This window comes from Myotis lucifugus, unplaced genomic scaffold (assembly GCF_000147115.1).
Source record: "Myotis lucifugus unplaced genomic scaffold, Myoluc2.0 scaffold_640, whole genome shotgun sequence".
NCBI lineage: Eukaryota > Metazoa > Chordata > Mammalia > Chiroptera > Vespertilionidae > Myotis > Myotis lucifugus.
This window is the reverse complement of record NW_005871688.1, coordinates 108,598-131,859: the sequence shown is the minus strand read 5'-3', so window position 1 is coordinate 131,859 and position 23,262 is coordinate 108,598. Positions and strand designations below refer to the sequence as shown.

General features: G+C 44.3%; 1 protein-coding gene and 1 non-coding gene across 5 annotated transcripts in view; one reads left to right on the top strand and one right to left on the bottom strand.

The window, feature by feature from the left end:
• Positions 1-1,290: 1,290 nt before the first annotated feature.
• LOC111823730 lies at positions 1,291-1,422 on the bottom strand. Its single transcript, XR_002826801.1, has one exon. It is a non-coding gene; the product is annotated as a small nucleolar RNA SNORA51 (small nucleolar RNA).
• Positions 1,423-16,466: 15,044 nt separating this feature from the next.
• Positions 16,467-23,262, top strand: part of PPP4R2 (protein phosphatase 4 regulatory subunit 2) — a 54,007-nt gene continuing 47,211 nt past the window's right edge. For 2 of the 4 annotated variants that reach the window (XM_023746242.1, XM_006105147.3), the window contains exons 1-2: positions 16,467-16,745; positions 17,666-17,747. In XM_023746242.1, coding sequence (XP_023602010.1) covers positions 16,712-16,745; positions 17,666-17,747 — 116 coding nt within the window. In that variant the 5' untranslated portion in view covers positions 16,467-16,711. Of the gene's footprint in view, positions 16,746-17,105; positions 17,182-17,665; positions 17,748-23,262 lie in introns of those variants that run through there. The other 2 variants (XM_023746241.1, XM_023746247.1) reach the window with 2 other exon arrangements.

Genomic DNA, 23,262 nt, shown 5'->3' with positions numbered 1-23,262 from the left:
CCCATTATAAAGTCATTTATTAGATTAGGGCCTCAGCCTATACTTGTAAGAACTCATTTAAACCAATTATTTCTACAATTATATAAAACCTATATAATAAAAGGCTAATATGCAAATCAACCAAATGGCAGAACGACCAGTCACTATGATGCACACTGACCACCAGGGAGCAGACACTCGTACAGGAGCTTCCCTCTGGTGGTCAGTGTGCTGCCACAGGGGGAGTGCCACTCAGCCAGAAGCTGGGCTCACAGCTGGTGAGTGCAGCAGCAGTGGCAGAAGTCTCTCCTGCCTCCGTAGCAGTGCTAAGGATGTCCGACTGATACTTAGGGCCTAAGCCGTCAGTCAGACATCCCCCGAGGGGTCCTGGACTGTGAGAGGGAGCTGGCCGGGTTGACGGACCCCCCCCCAAATTTCGTGCACCAGGCCTCTAGTTTCCAAATAAGGTCACATTCTGAGGTACTGGGACTTAGGACTTTGCTGGCTACAGAAGACAGAGGGAGGCAGTGAGTTTTTTGCTTTGGAAGATTGGGGTCTGTGAAGCATGTTCATTGCTTGAGTTTTAATTTTGTAGACTATAAGAAAAACAAAGAGAATTACAATGACAGCATTGGTGTGTCCAATCAGGTACCAACTGATATTAGGAAACCATGTGGTGGGGTCTATTCATTTTAAATGTTCCTTTACCATATTTCAAGTAGTAGTTTGTTTTTCATGTTTATTGATAGTAAGTAAGGACTTTTTAATTTGTCTTTGCAATATGCTTATTTTTTTTTTAGTAAGGTTATTATGAAAGACTAGAGGCCTGGTGCACGAATTCATGCACCAGTGGGGTCCCTTGGCCTGGCCTGCAGGATCAGGCCAAAACCAGCTCTCTGACATCCCCCGAGGGGTCTTGGATTGCAAGAGGGTTCAGGCAAGGCAGAGGGACTCCACTGGTGCATGGTCAGGGTGAGGGAGAGACACAGGAGGTTGGCCAGCCAGGGAGGGACCGTGGGAGGGCTCCAGGGCATGTCTGGCCCATCTCGCTTAGTCCCAATCAGCCGGACCCCAGCAGCAAGCTAACTGACCAGTCAGAGTATCTGCCCCCTGGTAGTCAATGCATGTCACAGTGACTGGTCGACCGTCTGCACCCTGGTGGTCAGTGCACATCATAGCGAGTGGTTGAGCGGCCTTAGCATATCATTAGCATATTACGCTTTGATTGGTTGAACAGACGACCGGGCAACTAGACACTTAGCATATTAGGCTTTTATTATATAGGATTCCCCATAGATGCTTTTTTTTCTTCCATGTCTTCCCATTTACAATACAGACCAGGCAAAGGGCCTGAGCTGAGGTGTATATGGGGTGAGTTTACTCTGCCTCCTATTTCTGTACAGTTAGGGTAAGAACACAGTCTGTGGTAAGCACCAGGAGGCCCCCATAGATGCTTTTTAACATCAATTCACTGATGATGAATATTATTCCATTTTAAAGGGTTGACACATATGTGCTTATGTTTCCAATCACAAATAAGCACTTGTCTGTGTGCTACGGTGTTCTGTCTTTCCCCCAGATACTTAATGGCTGTTTCTATTGTCTGTAGTCTAGTTAATATTTATTTATGTACTGGTCTATAGTGAATTTCCTAGTTAAATTATAGGCCATATCTATAATAATAAAAGTGTAATATGCTAATTAGACCAGACATCCTTCCAGATGACCTTCCAGACAAAGCCAGGGCTGCAAGGGCTGAGCCCCTTGCAGAATTTCATACATCGGGCCTCTAGTTGTCTATAAATATGGCAGTCTGTATAGACTCAGAAAGGGCCACCACAGCGACGCTGGCAGTGGTAAGAATAACAGCCAAAATAATGGCTGCAACGAGCATTCTCCAAAAATTTTGGGGCCGTAATTGGCTTAATGCTCTTTTTAAGACTTTGATAGCTGATGAGCCTTGCCATTTCCTGGTGAGATTAACAGGTATTAGGATTTTTGCTTGTCTTCTAAGTATCATAATAGTGTTGATGTTCAATGAAGTAATATTCTGGGTGGTAATACAGGATGCAAAATAAGCTCCTTTTTCAACCTGTACTAGAAAATATGAACTATGGTTTATTAGTAGATTGGGGCCCATAACAAAGACATAGGGGTAACTGGTGCAAATCAGGCTATTGTCAGTAAGATTATTAGTAAAAGTTATACTATAGTGGCCGGAGGAGTTTTGGTAGTCACCATGCCATGCCATGATAGGGTTTAATCCTATGACCTGGAATCCACAGTGGCCCTGTGGGGGGTAGAAACACATGCATATCCTTTTCTCTATGTTAATAATTCATTGGGTCCTTGAGTCCTATTTTTGTTTTTGTTTTATTAGTATGTTTTTTAATGTTGAATGGGCGTGTTTAAAAATGGCCTGTCTTTGTAGATTGTAAGGGATTTTTGTGGAATGCTGGATGGACTAAGTCTTGTAAAAGGTGGTAAAGGCATGGCTGCTATAAGCAGGCCTATTATTAGTTTTTATTTTGGTTAACATAGTTATAATTGGAAATAGGTTTTATTGAACTTACGTAAAGAAATATACAGTGGGGCCTTGACTTACGAGTTTAATTCGTTCCGTGATGGAGCTCATAACTCAAATTACTCGTATGTCAAATCAAAAAGTGAATGAGTGAGACACGTGATGCTGGGCTGATGCTGTGGTGTTCACTGTGACATTCGCTGTGCCAACTAGTGGTGGGGTATCTGAAGCTGGCTCGTAACCCGAATTTTAGCTCGCAACTCAAAGCAAAAAATCGGCCGAGAAATGGCTCATATCTCGAAAAACTCGTTAGTCGGGACACTCATAAGTCAAGGCCCCACTGTATTGTTATTTATTAAGAATTGTTAAGTTTTGGAGGGACAGATAGGGAGAGAAGTATATAATTTATTAAATTGTTTTTTAAAAAAAATTTATATTTGAAAAATAAAAAGTTTAAGAATTAGTAATACTTTAAATAAAAGTTATAAAAATTATATAATTATTTTTTATTTAGTTAGTTTTATAATAAAATTGTTTTTATTTTTTTGTTTTTATTTTGTTTTTTATTTTTTGTTTGTATTTTTATAAATTTAGATATTTTATAGAGTAATGTAAATGATATGAATTTTTTCTGTAAAATATAATATTTTAGAATAATAATTAGAGTTATAAATGAAAGTACAATGTAGTTATTATTATTTGACAAAGTTTTTTATGTATTTTAAGTAGAAAATTTTTTATGAGGGAGAAAATAAATATTTGAGGCATTTTAGAGTCTATTGGAATGAATTAAAGTCAATTTTAGGTCAAAAAATGTTTTATAAAATTTAAACTTTGGGAAGGTAGTTAAATATGTTAGATTAAACAATTCTGTATTATTATTATTAAATAGTATTAAGTAATTTATTTAAATTAAGTTTTATTATAATATAATTATTTTAATAATCCTATCTAATAAAAGAGTGATATGCAAATTGACCGTCACTCTAACCCACAAGATGGCTGCCCCCATGTGGACACAGATGGTCAGCAGGGGAGGGCAGATGGGGACGATCAGGCCTACAGGGGGAGGGCAAGAGAGGACCAGGCCAGCAGGGGAGGGCAGTTTGGGGCAACCAGGCCAGCAGGGGAGGGCAGTTGGAGGCAACCACACCAGCAGGGGGAGGGCAGCAAGAGAGGACCAGGCCAGCAGGGGAGGGCAGTTTGGGGCAACCAGGCCAGCAGGGCAGGGCAGTTTGGGGCAACCAGGCCAGCAGGGGAGGGCAGTTGGAGGCAACCACACCAGCAGGGGGAGGGCAGCAAGAGAGGACCAGGCCAGCAGAGGAGGGCAGTTGTGGGTAACCAGGCCAGCAGGGGGAGGGCAGTTGGGGGCAACCAGGCCAGTAGGGGAGGGCAGTTGGGGGTAATCGGGCCAGCAGGGGAGCAGTTAGGTGTCGATCAGGCTGGCAGGGGAGTGGTTATGGGCTGATCAGGCTGGCAGGCAGAAGCAGTTAGGGGCAATCAGGCAGGCAGGCAGGCAGGCAAGCAGTTGGGAGCCAGCAGTCCTGAATTGTGAGAGGGATGTCTGACTCCCCATTTAGGCCCGATCCCACACCGGGCAGTCAGACATACCTAAACGGACAGTTGGACATCCCTTGAGGAGTCCCAGATTGGAGAGGGTGCAGGCTGGGCTGAGGGACATACCCTCCCCGCCCCCCACCGTGCACGAATTTCATGCACCGGGCCTCTGGTACATATATAATTTTTGTTTTTAGGCAAATATAGGAAACTATTTTTCCCTTTTATATTTAGACATAGGCTTAATTTTTAAAAGGAAAATATATTTATATTTTTTAAAAGTATAATAGAGATGATATGACCTTGACAATTTTTAGGAGGCTGGAGAAAGGGTAGGTGTCTATGTGGAGAGATAGCAGGTCCTGGGGTTTGTTCCCAGGACTATAGTAATTTTGGGGCCTTTAATGGCTTTAGTGTAAAAGTACCTTTTTTTTTTCTTTTATAAGGAGAGTGTCCCTCCCTCCCCCCACCTTACTGTTGTCATTTTTGCAACCTATTTAACGGTATTTTTATAGCTCCAGTTCTTTAGGATAAATACTTGGGAGTTTAAATAATTATTTCCCATGTTTTTCTCTTTTTGAGTAGACTAATGATATGAAATCTTGTATATAAGAAGAGATTTTAAAAACAGAAACAAAAAAACTTCTACAGTAAATGAATGAGTACTACAAAAGCTGGGCTGAGACATTAGCTTTAGAATTTTATTTTATATTAACCCAGTACAGTAAAGAACATTAATTAGTAATTAAGTTATATTCTAGACAGACAAGAACTTCTACTAGCTAAGAGTTTTTAGTGGCTGATGTTTTGAGAGGGAGAGTAGGAAGGGTCCCCAAGATTAAGAATTCTTGGCAGCTGCTGGGAAGTTCTTGCAATTCTTGCCATGTGTTTAGTCTGCTACAAGTAGCTGGAACCCCTAGTAAAGTGAAATATGCCCATCTTTAAACAAATTAAATGAAACAAAAAGATACAAAACAATAATTAACAGAGACATTATGTACAATATTTATAGGTATGCACAATTTATAGACAAGACTTAATAAACCAGAGTCCTTTTCATGGATCTTTTAGATGTTTATAGTGCCTGGGACTTATGGCCAGAATGTGGCCCAGAGGGCTTCTGGTAAACACCTAGAAATAGTCTGTTGTTTATAGATTTTACTAGGGGCCCAGTCCACGAATTCATGCACCTTGAAATGCACCTTGAAAGGAACTGTGGGTCGCAAGGCTACAGTGGGCACAGTAGCAAGTCTCGGCCCATCCTCGCCCCTCCCACCACAGCCTGGTTCCCTGTCTGCTGGCAGCCCCACTCCCGCTCCTGCTGCTGCCACTCCCATGCACTGACAGCACCGGCCCCACTTGCACCTGCTGATAGCGCTGAGTGATTGGGGCTGGTGCTAGCAGTGAGTGCGAGTGGGACCAATGCTGGTAGCAGGAGCAAGTGCCCAGCGGGACTGTAGCACACGGGAGCAAAGATTTTCAGTAACCACCAGAGGTTTGCCCCAATGACAGTGACCAGCGCCCCACCTTGGTCTGGTGCCCTGCTCACCTGCTCCACCATCCTGACATGGCCAATGCCCGCCATGTTCCACGTGCGCTCCCGGTGGTCAGCACACATTGTAGCGACCAGTTGTTCGGTTGTTCCACCATTCGATCTATTTGCATATTAGGGTTTTATATATATAGATTATATTCTGCTTTCCATAATAAATGTTGACTGACATCTAGAGTTGTTTTGGCCAAAATTTGCCAGGTCTAAGGAGTCATGTGATAATTTTCAGACAAGGCATTAAGGAGTCCTTTGTAAATAGACTGTTAGTTCCATTTTCTCTAATATTTTTTCTTATTTTTAAAAAGGTATTAAAGGAGAGTGGCTTATGAATTCTATTACCTTGTTGATCTTACATCACTGTGCAAGCCAAAAGCTTTCCTTTTAACATGGCTTCCCTGACACAGGACCCATAACTGAGGATCTAGTTGACGAGCCTTCCCACACCGGAGGTGGAGGATCGGGAAGTATTTCCTCCAGCAGCAGGACTTTAGGTATTACAGGCTCTACAGGCTCTGCTTCAGGAGGAGGGAGCCATGGTAAATCCTCCTGTGCCCTGTAGGCTTTTGATCTTCAATATGAAGTGGGCATAGTGCAGCTCGAACAAGAGCTCACATAGTTAATGATGATAAGGGCACTCATTTTCTCTGGGCCCGATTTTCCTTTAAATTTCTGCCCACTTGTTTCCAGAGATTAAGGTCTACTGTTCCACATCGGGGAACCAAGGATTATAAATTATAAGTTTGTAATAAGCTTTTTAGTTGTTATTCTATAACAGAGGCACCACCTGCTTTTAGTAACTGTTTCAGCACTGTGATATATTGCTGTTGTTCTCTGGACAACTGTTGTTCCATTGTGAAACCTTAGCTGAGAAAGAATTCTCTTGAACTTGGAAATCCCAAGTGGGCTTCAATGACTTATTGCGCAGTTACTTTAGTTTTCTTCCTCTTCGTTTTCGAGGGTTTTGCTGCATTTTTTTTTGTGTGTGTGTTCCTGAGTCCTCACACAGGGCACCACTTGCCAGGACTGACCAGCAGACCCTGAGCGATGGATGAATTACTCTGACACATATTTCTGTGAAAGAGAGGACAAAGGTGCTGCCTGGCAAGAGGCACCAGACTGCCCTATTCACCTGCCTCCTTTGGCTTCTATTGTCCAACAGCTTGAACTAAAATTAACCTCTAGATACAATCAGCAGGGTAAGCATCCTTGAGAAAGCACATGCTTCTACAAGGTCGGGTCTAAAGACTAAACATAGAGATTCCAGCAAAACACCCGTGGGCTCAGACTTGGAAAAGTGAAGACAGGGGCTGCCGCCTTCGGCAAGGTCCCACTACAGGCCCCTGACCTTTTGGAGAATCCTCCTTACAGACTTTCCAACCAAGTCCCATGCTTTCCCACAGGACTTCACCATATACATTTTTGGAGATACACTTCAAGCTTTTGCACATAATTCGTACACAAACACATTGTGGTTATTTCATATGTGTGTGGGGGGAAGGATTCTTGTTCACCATCAGCTCAGACAAAGCACACTCATTGATTTGTGCAATGGTGAATTATGTAGTTACAACATCCTAAAATATAGGGTATAGAAATCTGTTATTTATGTTTCTGTAAGCATTTGCATAACAATAGTTCATTCTCAAATTATGCAATTATCTTTCTCATCACAGTGTTGTATGGCTATAATCTCTTGACCAGGCTCATATGACCTAACTACAAGGAGTCCTGCAAATTTTTCATATTGTAATTTGTATATTTGGAAAATTAACTCAAAGTTTTTCCCCTACTATTATCAGAAGTAACTTTCATTCATTCATTCATTCATTATTTGTTATTTATATAGTCACTCAACACATTTAATGAGTCTCTACTATTAAGGGAAGACAAATCAGACTCCCCTTCCTTGGAGCATCAGTTGGAATGAGACACTTAGGTAAACACTTTAGTAAAGTGCTGGGCATTAAACTAGGCAGTTTTCAAAAGGAAGAACTTCTCCTGAGTCAGGACAGATGGAGGTTTTAGAGCAATTAGTTTTTCCAACTTTTTTTAGTTTGAAAGTATTTCAAAAGAAAAGGAAAATAACATCACAAAGATTATTTTTATAATTTTTAACCTAAGTGAATAATAATAGCTAAATTTGATTGAGTCAGATTATTTACTTAATTTTCACAGAAAACCTATGAATGAGGTACCACTATTGACTCCAATTTGCAGATGAGAAAACAAGCATCTTTATATTAATTACTTACCAGACTTCACACAACTAGGAAGTGATAAGCCAAGAATTAAACCCATATTTCTCTGATTTTAGACCCTTTTCTCTTAGCCAGTACACAACAAATTGTATCATATTCAATTATTTAGTATTGTGTGTGATTATGAATGTGTCTATATGTATGTATGTATATGTATTAGTCAGGGTTCTCCAGAGAAACAGGATCAATAAGGATGTTTGTGTCTATTGTAAGGAATTGAATTAAAATACTATAATTGGTAATTATTAGCTGTCAAGCCCCAAGATCTACAGGGTCAGTCTGTAAGATGGAGCCCCAGGAGAACCAATAGTTTAATTCCAGTCTGAGTCTGAAGAACCAGAAGAGCCAATGGTGTAGTTTCAGTCCAAGGGCCAACAGACTTGAGAGCTAGCAGGAGCCAATGTTTCAAATTGAGTTCAAAGGCAGGAAAGAAGCCAATGTCCCAGTTTGAAAGAGATCAAGGCAGAAAGAATTCTCTCTTGTATGGCTCTCTTTTTGTTTTATTCAGGTTTATTTTCTCTTTCTGTTTTATTCAGGTTTTCAATTGATTGGATGATACCCACCCATATTAGGGAGGACAATCTTCTTTATTTAGTCCCAATTTAAATGTTATTTTCATCAAAAAGAACTATCACAAAAACACTCACAATGATGTTTAACCAAATATCTTAGCATTCTGTGGTCCAGTCAAGTTGACATATAAAATTAACCATCACAGTATATATGTTGGTGCTTAAACAACAAAGGTTTGAACTGTAAGAGTCCACTTATACACTGATTTTTAAAAAAATCTTTATTGTTTAAATTATTACATATGCCCCCCTTTCCCCCATTGACCTCTTCCAGCTGCCCTCAACCCCCACACCCTATTGTCTGTGCCCATGGGTTATGCATATATGCATACAAGTTCATTGGTTGATCTCTTCCCACCCTCCCCTGCCTTCCCTCTGAGGTTAGATGGTCTGTTTCACGATCCTATATCTCTAGTTCTATTTTTGTTCATCAGTTTATTTTTTTCATTATTACACATATGAGTGAGATCATGTTAGACACTGATTTTTTTTCAGTAAATACTGTAAATGCATTTTTAAATGATTTTCTTAACATTTTTTCTAGCTTATTTTATTGTAAAAATACATTATATAATACATATAACACAAATTATGTATTAAGCAATTATTTATGCTACTAGTGGCCTGGTGCACGAAATTCATGCACATTAAGAGAATGAGAAGAAATATTTTAATATTGCTATTTGCCCTTTCTCTATAATAGAAGTGTCAGAGATGAAAGAAAATTCATAAAATGTATATAAAATCTCCCCCCGTCAGAGTCTGGGGTGTGCCGCAGGACCTAAAGTCAAGACCCCGTCCACCACCCTCACGCGCTTCGAAAATGCAGGAGACCCAGACCTGGCCGGCCCACCCCCATTGGGTGAGACCTAGACCCAGCCGGCCCCACCTCCATCAAGCCCCTCTGGGTGGGGGCGCAGCCTTAGGTCCGCCAGCCCAGTGCCGGGGGGAGGGGTGGCCTGAGGTCCCCTGTCAAGCCCCACCAGGCGAGGGACATGGCCTGACTGAGGTCCCTGTCAAGCCCCACCAGGCAGGGGGCGCCTGAGGTCCCCTGTCAAGCCCAGCCCTCCCCCCACCCCCAGCAGCGTCATACCAGTGCTGAACAGGGACACGCAGGCAGCGTGACATTAGCGCTGGGGCGGAAGTCCCCGCGCCTGGCCCTGCCCACAGACTGGTCATGACTGGGACACCGCAATGGACAAATTAGCATATTACCTCTTTATTATATAAAAGGGTAAGGCTTCTAGTCGGCTGTTAGTAGTTAATATTGGGGGAATCAAGGTTATACGTGAATTTTTGACTGCATAGAATTTGGCTCTCCTAACTTCCATGTTGTTCTAAGGGTAAAGTGTGTGTGTGTGTGTGTGTGTGTGTAGGGAGAGAGAGAGAGAGAGAGAGAGAGAGAGAGAGAGAGAGAGAGAGAGAGAGAGAGAGACTAGGCTAAAAAGTGGACATTTGATAACAAGAATTGACTAGTGTCTATTCAGCCCAGTCTGAGGGTGAGAGGGAGATGCCATTTCTTGCAAACACTGCTGTGGTACTTTCACATGGTGATGGGATTGTGCTTCTAAACACTCACAGTCAGGGTGAACTTTCAGGTTGCTCATTTGCTTGGGTTCCTCATGATACCGTCCTGCTTCCTGTATTAGTTTGGTTAGAGTCCATCTGATTGCTGATGTAGTCATATTTGGGGGTCTCTGGCCATCATTCCCCCTACTTCTCTGATAACTCCCCATGACCTGGCCTCACTGCCCTGACATCCATGATCATTCCAGTTTTACACTTGGAGACCTTGTGCTCCAGGCCACAGGTGAGTGGATACTTGGTCCAAGTTGGGTTAGATACTTTGGTTGTGACTGAAAGATGCTGGTCAGTTTTCTTAGCAAATCATTGGAAATGAGGACATCTATTTGTGAGCAGTAAACACTGACTCAGAGAGAGAAAGAGAAATGTGCACAGCTGGAGAAGAGAATGGCTACTGGGTCCAGTTGAGTCCTGGATGCCCTGCTCTATTAATAAATTCCAGCTTTATTTCACAGAACTTGAGTGAACGCCCATTACTGCCGTCAAGATGAAGTCATCCAGTGAGGGAGCACTTAGCTCCTCTGTCAGCCTTCTCTGGCAGCACTGCTCTTCAGCCCAGCATGGCTGCCAGCAGCCACCAGGCACACTCTGTCACTACAGAAAACAAACCAGGTCTTTTGGCTCAGACCCTTTGTTACCCTTATTTTCAATAAAAAAGTCTTAGTTTCAAAAGTCTCTGGAAAAAAGTTAAACCTGATGATATGGGAAGCTATTCTCATTTAGAAAACGGTATTTGTCTTAAATTTGTCCACTGTCCCACCTCGGTTTTATCCTAGTGTTAGACATGCTCTCAACAATGTCAAGGGAATGAGACAAACACTCAAAACTGGATCAACAAGTCAAATTCACTCCTGCGCAAAAGAGTGCTGCTGCCAGCTGGAAATGAGGAGGAACTCGCCAAACAGAAGTCCCTTCGGTTTTATTTCCTGATGCGGGTCCGCCCTGCCCCTCACTCTGACCTCTGACTTGGTCAGGGCTCAGAGCTCAGGTTCCCATTATTGTGTGATTGGCTAATTTAGAGGAAGGGGAGGGGTAAGACAGAGCCTAAGATAGCGGCCCCCTGAGAACCTGAAGGTCATATCAAAATGGTGGGACCTAAGACGGTGGCGAGCTCCTTTCTTTGACAGAATTGATCGCTGGTTCACTCTCACACTAGTACCTAGGATGATATACAAATAAGAATGAAAAGTCATGAAGGCCATGAAAATTGGAGAGGCTCCAAGGCTTTTCTCTAGTGATATTTTAGTCCACTCTCTTCCTTGTTCTCCAACCCTTCCAGGCAGGGTGTAGGCTTTTCTATACTTTCCCTCAGTTTCTTCTTCTGTCCCTTCCCACAGACTCATGTAAGAGGGATGACCAAATTCCAGTAATTCCCCCTGGAGTAATGAGAAGATTCTTGCCTATTTTCTGTGAAATAGTCTGGCTGCTTTCTCTCTCCCATTTCTCTTTCTGTTTTCATCTTCCACCTTCTACCTCCTACTCTGTCTTCTCAAGTTTAGGCTTTTTCCTTCTTGCATACACCCAGAGCAGTGGGCCAGTCTTTCTGCATGTTCACGTTTGTTTAAGGTTCATCTTTTCCATTAGACCTTGAGCTCCACAGGGAGGAAGAGGTTCCATGTAGTCCTCCCTGGCATCTAGGAGGCCCTCACAGACTGTATGCCTGGCTAATTCCATTCCCTCTCCTATTAGACTCTTCTTCATAGGTGGGAATCTTTGGTCTTTAAATGAAGCCTCTCTAAAGGGCAACTTCTATTCCTGCCTGGACGAGATTTCACAGGTCTACACACTTGCCTTCTACTTTTTTCAGAGTCAATACTCACATCTTATCTCTCCTGGTAGTTTGCAAGCTTCTTGATGACAAGAAAGTGTTTGGGAACTTTGAAGTCTGTCTAAGTTTGAATGATGTGTCAGTCACTTGTGTGCAGTTGTGTGACCTTGGGAAAGTTAGTTCACCTCTTTATACCTCAGTTTTCTCTTCTGTCAAGTGAGGATAATATCACCTATCTCATGTAATTTTTGCAAGGATTAAATTTATACACACACACACACACACACACACACACACACACACTCTAGAGGCCTGATGCACGAAGTTTGTGCACGGAGTGGGGCGTCCCTCAGCCCGGCCTGCACCCTCTCGCAATCTGGGACCGCTGGCTCCTAACTGCTCGCCTGCCTGCCTGATCACCCCTAAACACCTCTGCCTGCCAGCCTCATCGCCCTAAACCACCTCTGCCTTGGCCCCGCCACCACAGCTTCATCCAGAAGGACGTCTGGAATGATGTCCAGAAGGTGGTTTGGTTGTTCAGTCTAATTAGCATATTACACTTTTATTATTATAGACTAGTGCACATTGAAAAGAAATTAATTAGAAGGTGGCTGGTGGGGTGGGACTAGGCGAGATAGGCCAGACACACCCTGGAGCCAACCTCCCGCAGTCCCTCCCTGTCCGGCCACACCTGGGGTGGCACCGTGGCTCGAAGGGCATCTGCAGAGTGAGCGGGGTCCCTCCGGCAGGTGGGGGTCCCTCGGCCTGGCCTGCAGGAATCAGGCTGAAACTGGCTCTCTGACATCCCCAAAGGGGTCCCAGATTGTGAGAGGGCAGTTCTCGGGTGACGCACCCGGAATCCGGCTCCCTCCTCTCTGGTTCCAGGTGCATCACCCGAGAACTGCAGCTGCCAAGTCACCACAGCTTGGCAGCTCCTGTGTTGAGTGTCTGCCCCCTGGTGGTCAGTGCGTGTCATAGCTACTGGTTGGAGTGTCTGCCCTCTGGTGGTCATTGCACATCATAGCTACCAGTTGGACAGTCAAACGGTCAGACTGTCACTTAGGCTTTTATATATATAGATAAAGGAATAGTTTATGGATCTTTAGAGAGAGAGGGAGAGAAATATCGACTTGAGAGCGCAACATCAATGGGCTTCCTCCTGCATACCCCCTGCCCCCTTGAGACCAAGCTCACAACTTTGGCATGTGCTCTGACTGGGAATCAAACCAGCAACCTTTTTTTTTTCTTTTTTTAAAATATATTTCTTTATTGGTTTCAGAGAGGAAGGGAGAAGGAGAGAGAGATAGAAACATGAATGATGAGAGAGAATCATTGATCGGCTGCCTCCTGCACACCCCCACTGGGGATTGAGCCCGCAACCCAGGCATGTGCCCTTGGCCGGAATCGAACCCGGGACCCTTCAGTCCGCAGACCGACGCTCTATCCACTGAGCCAAGCCGGCTAGGGCAAACCAGCAACCTTTTGACAGGACGACATCCAACCAGCTGAGCCATATCAGCCAGGGCAAATTATATATTTTTGTATCCTTATAAGTTCATGGCCCAGATGTCAGTTACAGTCATCCTAAGGGCTTCCTGGATTTGAAAGACCCACATCAAAGGCCTCAGTTCTCCCTTGGGACCTTTCCATGGAGCTACTCTAATTTTCTCATGACATGGCAGCTAGGTTTCTCTGGCATGCACAATTCGAGAGCTCAAGGCAGAAGCCACAGTGCCTTTTATGACCTAGCCTCAGAAGTCAAACACCATCCCTCCTTCCATACTTTTTTTTTTAAATCCTCACTGGAAGATATGTTTTTGTTATTGATTTTATAGAGAGAAGAAGGGGGATAGAGAGAGAAACATTGATGTGGGAGAGAAACATTGGTTGCCTCCTGTACCCACCCGACTGAAGATTAAGCCTGCAACCTATATATGTGCCCTGACTGGGAATGGAACCCAAAACCCTTTGCTGTACCGGACAATGCTCCAACGAACTGAGCCACCCAGCCAGGACCCTTCTGCCATATTCTTATTGGTCACACAGACCAGCTCTGATTAAAGTGGGAGGATACTGCCCTATGGCATGAATCCCAGGAGTGAAGGATCACTGAGGGTGATTCTGGAGGCTGGCTGTCACATTTATATTGTTTTCCTCCAAGAGAATTAGCATTAGTATGAGGCTTTAGCAACTGCAGATATTGGGATGCATGTTGGCTAGAGAACTTAAAGGAAGAAATCAACCAAAGGAAATAATTCTACAGCCTCATCTCTTTTCCTCTTCTCTCCTTGTACTCTCAGTTTAAGTCAGACTGAATTTCTTATGGCTCTTCAGAACCCACCTGGCTCTTCTCTCTCATTTTAAGGCCTGTGCACCTATGGTTTTTCTGTTTGAAAGCTCTTCCTCTCCACTTCACTTGGCTACTGCCTCATAATTCAGGACTCAGCTTAAACACCACTTTCTCTGGGAAACTTTCCCCGATTCCCTTAGGCTGTCACTGCTGTGTGTACTTTGTCTCCTGAAAAGGACCTTATCCAGTGTTTGAAATTCAGGCACCCACAAGTGAGGAGAACATCTGATGAAAAGAGATGAAGGTGGAAGAAATTAGCATGGATGTTCTCTAATAGAAGTTCCAAAATTACCTTTTGTGATAATGGGATTTTTTTCATTCACGCTGTATAATGCAGAAGCCACTAGCCAATGAAGCTAGTGTGACTGAAGAACTGAATTCTATTGAAAAACTCAGGAACTGTATTGTCCCACACAGCTATTAAAAGAACAGACCTGCCTGGATAGACAGGGTAGTGGAGAGAAATGGAGGCTAAGCTTTGCTACATGGAGAGTAGGCCCCTTCAGACCTGAGGCAATCATGATAAACTAAATCCAGTCTAGGCAAGCGCTTGCCAAGTAGTATTACAACCTCCTGCAAGGCTATTTGTAATTGAACTGAATGCTCTGAACAATGAAAGGGTCTAAAGACACAGGGATTGGTTGTCTGCTGGCAATATCAAGAGAGTTTTTGTGCATGTGTTGTTTAATTTTTGTGGGTCACTTTTTTGTGGGGCATGGGTGTAGGGAAGCTTTTGTCACATTTGCCACCCTGCTTCAGGGTCAGAACCACTATCTTTTAAGAGGGTCAACAGTTGTAATGGCTGTCTCCAAATTTGCACCTTTAAGACAAGTCAAGAAATAACCTTCTTTCCTCCCTCCCTTCTCTCTCTTTCCTTTCATGGCTTTGTGCTAGGCTTTGAGAAGTGTTGACCCCAAGAAAGAAGTTACTTACCAAAAGGGGCTCCTGTGGCAAACTGGGCTCAAATTTAAAAGCACAGCCTAGCAACTGTGTCTAAACTGGGGCCTCTCACATGAACAGCCTTTCAGGGAAAATCATCAGTATGAGGCTGAGCCAACCTTTATAAAAGTGCCTGGAATTGTATTTCAAAAAATAGGACCAAAACTTTTTTTGTCAGATCAGAGCTGTGCAGCTATATCCCCCTTAGCATCTTCACCCCACCAGCCTGCAGAACAGCTCCATTCTGACCCACCATGATAGTGCTTTCTAGATCAATCAGAGGGTGAGGTTTTGGGATCCTCATTTGCATAAGGATGAGCCAATCAAGGACCAGGGCTGCTGGCTCCCCTCTGACCCCAGGAGCCACTTTACCTCCCCCCCCCCATCCCCCTGGAAGACTGCTTTTCCTACTGGATCAGAGCTGTCCAGTCAGAGAGGTGCCCTGCAGCCCTGCTGCTCCACTGGATAAAGTTTCCTTCTTCACTGCACTCCAAATTGCTGATTCCTATTGGCATTGAAGAAAAGGGGGAATCATTCAGTATCTTTTTTTGTGAGAAGCTTACAGACAAGAGTAGATAATAAAAATGTCCACACACTGACTGGGAGCCAAATGTTCTGGGTTCGGTGCTGTTTTACAGACCAGTTAGCTACACCTCAGCTATGCGTTTGCGAAATGTCAGGGCTGGAGAGGACTTCTGAGGTCTCTGCCCTAACTTCCTGGGCGCTCATGTATCGTAATAAAAATTATGATGAAAATTGCAGCTAGTTAACTGAGAGCTTACAAGTTCTAGACACTGTGCTAAATGCTTCATACCATTTCACTCAAGCCTCATGGCTATTTTACAAACTTCCATTTTCAGATGAGGAGCCTGCGCCTTTGCTCCCAGAGTTTTAAGTAAGCAGCCCAGGTCACACGGGGAGTAAATACTAGAGTTGGCTTTGATGCCAGCTGGTTCCGATCCCTACGTTTTTTACTTTGCTGTTGAGGTTGCTTCTCTTCAAGGGTGGGTCGGTCAGGAGCGTTAGCTTCAGGCAGGGAGAGTGCTGGTGATGATTCTATTACCGAGTGCAGTTCTGCCGCGACCTCAGGCCGCGACTCTCCCAGCAGCTGTGGGCGGCCCGTGCCGTGTCCTCCCCACTCCCGGGAGAGCGCGGCTCCGCGAGGATCCCAGCTGCTCGCAGCCACACGCCAGCAAAGGCAGGGCCCAGGGCAGGGGTCCGAGCCACCCACCACGGAGAGGCCAGCGCCCAGCGGCCCACCTCTGCCTCGTGACTTCCGGTTCCGGGTCGGCTCGCGCGTGCGCGGAGACGGCCAGGAACGTGCGCCGGGACGTGGGGAGCGTGCGCCGGGACGTCGGGAGCGTGCGCGGGGGCGGCGGGGAGCGTGCGCGCGGTGACGTGCCGGCGCCATGTTGGAGGGCTGGCGGTAGCGGCTCGGGAGGTGCTCATTCTCTCGGTCTCGCTCTCTCGCTCGCTTCCCCGGCTCCCTTCGGTCCCCCCACCCCCTGGTCGCCTGCGTGCGGGAGTGTGTGCGAGGCAGGGGGAGGGCGTCGGGGGGTGGGGGTAGGCCTTCCGGTCCCCGGAGACCCGCGGAGGGAGGCGGAGGCTGCGAGGGACTCCGGAAAGCCATGGACGTCGAGAGGCTGCAGGAGGCGCTGAAAGGTGGGGGTAGCTGCCGCTCTCCCTTCCTCCTCACGCTCCGCCGCCCTCTCTCCTCTCCTTCGGGGCGGGTGGCTCCTCGGGCCGGGCCGGGCTCGGGGGGCAGGTGCGCTTCCCGGCTCCCCTCCCCCTCCCGCCTCCCCGGGGCCGGGAGCCCTGGGCAGCTCCCTCCCGCCGGAGCTGGGCTTTGTGTCCGCCGCCGGCGTCCCGCTGGGGGAGGGGAGCCGGGAGCTCGCGCCGGGGCCCTGATCCGGCCCCGCTGCTCCGAGCACTGGCTCAGTTCTCGCCAGGCCCCGCACGCCCGGCGTCGAGTTAGAGAAAAAAGCAAAGGTTTGGGGGTACGGGGAGCAACTTTAAATTGTGTCTCAGGAAATTCAGAGCTTCTGGAGTCACCATTCCATCCTAATCCTAAGGTGGTCGGTCGGCTTCCGAGCAACAGGTTTGAGAACAGTGGTTTTCTAACAGCAGTGTGATAGCAGCCTTTGGAGAGTTGTACTCTGGTCCCCGGAATCATTTGGGGACAGCTGCGCGAGATGGCTGGGGTTTCCTCAAATGCAGATGTTTGAACGGCAGTTGGGTAAACAATGCCTTGGGTCCTTGGACATTAATTTCAATCGGATTTTCAGATGGAGCTCCTGCTGTTGTTCCCCGGAACACACTTTGAGAAACATTGAGTTAAGGATGGTTTGTGAAGTGAGTGCCTTCTTTAGGCAGATGTTACATGGAAGTACAGCTAGGAGAGTTGAAGTGGCTATTTGGTTGAGAGGCTAATTTTTTTCCTTTGTTCTTAATATGAGGCTATTTTTTTCCCTTGTTCTTAATATGAGGAAGGACTGGAAAGAAACTTTGTTTTTAGAGGGCATTGGAAATGGTTGGTGGGCTGATGAGGAATACTGATAACTGTTCTCTCTTCCCTTACCTAGATTTTGAGAAGAGAGGGAAAAAGGAAGTTTGTCCGGTCCTGGATCAGTTTCTTTCTCACGTGGCCAAGACTGGAGAAACAATGTGAGTTGAAAACATATGCCTTGTTATAGACCGATGTATCATTCAGAATTGTTTGGGAAAGGGGGAAAAAGTGTATTTCAGAAGAACTGAATCTGTGTAAAGCCCTAGTCATTTAAAGCAGTTATTTAGTGCATATATACTTTATGCATGATTTGTAATGAATTTAAAAAATTTGTTAAACTTTTTAAAATGTATCTTATGCTTTGGTACATTTGGAAAATGTAGTTGTCTGAAAGAGCCAGAGAAAGGGAGGATGGGTATTCCGTTTATGACCCTTTTTTGGCCATAACAGGCTTATTTCCAGGATTTTGTGGCTTGATTCTATTTCAGATTCTTTTGTTGGTGGTATTTTCTCATATCGTCCTACATCCAAGCTTTTGTTGTCATATTTATGCATGTGGGTATTTAAGGTGTCAGTTCTATATATTCTCTTCAGAAACCAGGGTGATAAATCTGGCAGATTCCAGATGCTATAGTTTTGAGTGTCCTGTAAACTTTCTAGAATAGCTAACTTGTTATATCTGCTCAGCATTTTATTAGGCTTGTTTCCAAATGTTGTAAATCTGAAACTTAGACAATGAAGTTAGTTCTGTTTTCAAAAGGAACATTTCATTGCATTGTTGTGTATTTGGTTAGCAGGAATTGTTTTCACACTCTGTCAAAGTTAATTCCTAGAGAGCAGTGTAGTTTAGGTGACTTTCTTGTAGTTTTGTCTTTGGATAGGGAGTGGGGAGCTGGAGGGAGAAAGGTTTCTTTGGATGCAGGGTTAATAAGTGGAATTTCTCTGGGCTCCCCTACTTCTTGCCTATTTTAAAATTTTCTTTTTGAAGTCTATAAGAATGTAAGCTTCAACAGTGGTGAATATTTTCTTTGGCTTTATTAACAAACTAGAGGCCCAGTGCATGAATTTGTGCACAGGTGGGGTCCGACTGGGTGCCCTGATTGGGGGTGATCAGGGGCGGGGCCAGCGGGGGAGAGGGGACGCAGGAGGTTGGCCAGCCAGCCCTGCCCCCGGTCGAACTCCTGCTCCAGGGGACAATTTGCATATTAGCCTTTTATTGTATAGGAGGATGCTTGTTACAAGATTTGCTTATGGTTGTAGTGTAACCTTAACTAGCCTAATTTTATTTTTTTAAACTATATTTTTATTGATTTCAGAGAGGAAGGGAGAAGGAGAGAGAGAGAGAAACATCAGTGATGGGAGAGAATCACTGCATGCCCCCTTCTGGCAACCGAGCCCACAACCCAGGCATGTGCCCCCAACTGGAATCGAACCCGGGATCCTTCAATCCGCAGGCTGACACTATCCAATAAGCCAAACCAGCTAGGGCAGTGGTCAGCAAACTCATTAGTCAACAGAGCCAAATAACAGTACAGCAATTGAAATTTCTTTTGAGAGCCAAATTTTTTAAACTTAAACTATATAGGTAGGTCTATTGTTATTAACTTAATTAGGGTACTTATAAGCTGGCCTTTGCTAAAAACGTCCTCAATCTGATTGAGGTACGTTTGCTGAGGTCGACCCCTTCCAACTCTCCCATCCACGCTCGTCTTGTATACTTGTTTCATCTATCTCCTTCCATTCACCCTCTCTATACGTCCAAACCATCTCAACATACCTTTCTCAATCCTCGACACTACATTTTCTTTCACTCCACAACATTCCCTAAAATTAACTTAATAAACTTTACTTTTGTCACCCGTGCGCAATTTGCGGACGCGACTAGCACTAACCACTGCACAATGAGACTGCTGACTGACTGGCTCACTCAACTCGTACATGAATCACGCGCACCTCCCCCGTGCCGCGTCTCCCGTCACCCGACTGATCGACACCCCCCCACTTCTAATGCCACTTCTTCAAAATAGACTCGCCCAGGCTGAAAACCGACTTCTGCGCATGGGCCATGAAGTTTCAATCACACTGTATGTGCGTGCCCGCAGGTGGTATTTTGTGGAAGAGCTACACTCAAGGGGCCAAAGAGCCGCATGTGGCTTGCGAGCCACGGTTTGCCGACCACTGAGCTAGGGCATGAACTAGCCTAATTTTAGGAAGAAGAAGAAAAACTCATTGCTTTAGTGGTAACATGCACAAGCTGAACCTCCTTAATGCTTTATTAAAATTACCAGCCAACTTAACACATTGCAGACGGATCATGAGAATTCTCATGTTTTCTGTTCTAAGGCTTGTGGCCAATCACAAGAATTCTTTAAAATGATATTAGCTTGTAAGAACATGTAATAAATTCAAAATGCAATGGGTATTTAATTTTAAAGTGTGCCTTTAACATTTATGTAAAACGTTTTTTGTACTCATTCAGTAGAAACGTATCTGGCCACTGGGTAAAGCTAGCAATAAAACTAGTAGTCCGCAATGTGTTAGGACTGTGATTATGATGTGTTGTTCAGTTTTATATTTATATTTGTTGCATTTAAATAATGGAATCATTTAGGTTTTAGGGGAAAAAAGTCATTATAATCTCTAAAAAATTTCAAAATAACCGACTGGTGGCCATATAGATAAGCTTAAAAATGAGTACATGTCCAGTTTCAAAAATAAATTGATGTCTAAATCATAAATGCTTAGATTGCCACTATTTCTTTCAAGTCGCTGTTTGGTGTATACTTACCCCTTTCTACAAAAAGTATTTTTTACTTTCAGAGTTTTGATACACAAGATTATGTTTAACTATTTGGAGATAAATACTTTAAAACCTCTCCCATTATTCTGCTTATCAGGTCTGTACAAACTGCCTTCCCTTTTTGATAAAATACATTGGTCATAAATATATAAATAATTGAAAGTTTCTAAAATACAGCTTTTTAATATCCTGACTGGATTACCAAGTGGCTAGATGAATTTAACCTGATGTTTCTAGACAATTATTTTGTTCTTATTAGAGGACTTAAACAACGTGTCTCTGCCATCCCTATTAGGTATTTGTACATTTATTTTAAGAGTATTTTGTATTAAAACTAGAGGCCCAGTGCACAAAATTTGTGCATGGGTAGGGTCCCTAGCAGCCGCTGGCCAGGGCCTTCTTTCGTTCTGCGCCGCCCCCTGGTGGTCAGCACACTTCATAGCAAGCGATCGAACTCCCATTCGGTCAAACTCCTGAGGGGACGCTTTGCATATTAGGCTTTAACATATATAGACTAGAGGCCCAGTTCACGAAATCCGTGCACTCGAAGGGGGTGTCCCTCAGCCCGGATTGCGAGAGGGCGCAGGCAAGGCCGAGGGACCCCACCCGTGCACTATTAAGGCCGGGGAGGGACCACAGGTGGGCTCCAGGGCGTGTCCAGCCTGTCTCACTCAGTCCTGATGGGCCGGACCCCAGCAGCAACCTAACCTACCAGTCTACCAGTCAGTGTCTGCCCCCTGGTGGTCAGTGTACATCATAGCAACTGGTTGATAGGTCGGCAGTCTGCCCGCTGGTGGTCAGTGCATATCATAGTGGGCAGTTGAGCGGCCTTAGCATATCATTAACATATTACGCTTCGATTGGTTGAATGGCTGACCAGACACTTAGTATATTAGGCTTTTATTATATAGGGTAGGATGATTGGTAGTGGTAGGTTGTCTATTATGGAAACATTTTTTTAAATTTATCATTTAAGCAACTGATGTTTATACATTTAGCTTTATTATACATTTAGCCTTTGTTGTTATTTTTTAAATCAACATGGGTATGCCTTAACTTTTAATACTGAAATTTGCAGTTTCTGTCATTTATGGCTAAACTGAGCTTTGTCTAACTTTTAAGGTTATAACATAAAATGAAAATGTAAAGAACAGGAAGTCAGGTCTCATGTTTTAGGATGGATGAGTTGCTTAAGATAAGAATTCTATAGTTCTGTTTTTCTTCTCAATAAGATGCATCATTAACAAAAGAAATATTATAAACTTTGTTTATAGAATGAAAATCAGTCGGCAAACTGCGGCCTCTTGAGAGTGGCTCTTCCACAAAATACCACGTGTGGGCGCGCACGTACAGTGCGATTGAAATTTCGTGGCCACACTCAAGGGGCCAAAGAGCCACATGTGGCTCGCGAGCCGCAGTTTGCCAACCACTGGCCTAGGCTATTCTTTTTTTTTTTTTTTTTTTTTTAGTTGATTTGACCTTTGTGTTTTTAGCTTTAGAGAGATCTTAGTATTATAAGTACAGGTTCTTACTGAGGAGGAGGTTGGTGGAAAATTAAAAAGCTTTGGAACAATTTTCCTTCCTAGTCTATTAAAAACTACCTGTGAACATCTGTTGTAGGAAGTTGGGGAAGATGCCAAAACATGGGGTACCAAACTGTTATGAAGAGGGAGATATCTTCTTATCTGTCTATCCGTAACAACCCCCGGGTTGTTGTTGGCAATTTCAAAAATACTACTTTTATGTTGAAAGGTTACTTTCTTCTGAAAATGGAGCGACACTTTTCCAAAGGTTACAGATTCTAACTTAATAAGTGCTGAATAAACAGAAACGTGCTGGTTTTAATAATTATATAAATAATTTGATGGCTTTTAGTTGCAGTTATTCTTCTTGATAATCAAATTGTCTCTTTGGCCAGTGGGAACCACTTCTAATTGATTTTAGAGTCTTTTGACTTGAGCGTAATAGTCTTTGATAGAATCGTTATCTGTGGTATGAGAATATGTTCTAAGTTTATTTCCAGCCCCAGACCTGGAATCAGCCATTTCTTGAAGAAGCCCTGTCTTCTTTTAGTGGAAAATAGAGCTTAAAGACTACAATCTCGGTGCTAGAGATGCTTATTATGTTGAGTTGGTCATTCTAGCCCAGTGATGGCGAACCTATGACACGCGTGTCAGAGGTAACACGTGAACTCATTTTTTTGGGTTGATTTTTCTTTGTTAAATGGCATTTAAATATATAAAATAAGTATCAAAAATATAAATCTTTGTTTTACTATGGTTGCAAATATCAAAAAATTTCTATATGTGACACGGCACCAGAGTTAAGTTAGGGTTTTTTAAAATGCTGACAGGCCGAGCTCAAAAGGTTTGCCATCACTGGCCTGGGGAGTGACGGTGCTGCTGTGGTCAGTTGCACCTGTGTGCCCGGGAATTTCAAGGTCAGTGGACACATTCACATCTCTCTTGGTTGCTTGCTCTACTCCTACCGCAGTCCTGTCTCCTGGGTCTTCCCTGTCAGCTGAGCGCTACTGTCAGCTTGCCCTGGCTGCTGGATTTATTGCTGGGAGAGCACAGTGAGCACTTTCTCCACCATAATATGCCTCTGGCGAGGAGTAGACAAAAGATTGAAGTTGCACGCAGGTCTGACTCCGTTTGGATGTGCGCCTCTCATTGACACATGCACAGGACTGCGGTAGCGGCCTTCTCACTGGTCACTGTGCCTGCCGTCTGTCTGTCCCTTGACCGATCCTCACTGCTCTCCGGCTTGAGCTTTCTTATGCACAGAGCCATTCTTTCCAGCCACCTGGTAAAAGCCTGCAGCCTCCCATCGCCTAGAGAAGGGATGGCAAATGGTTCTATTTCAGGCGCCAA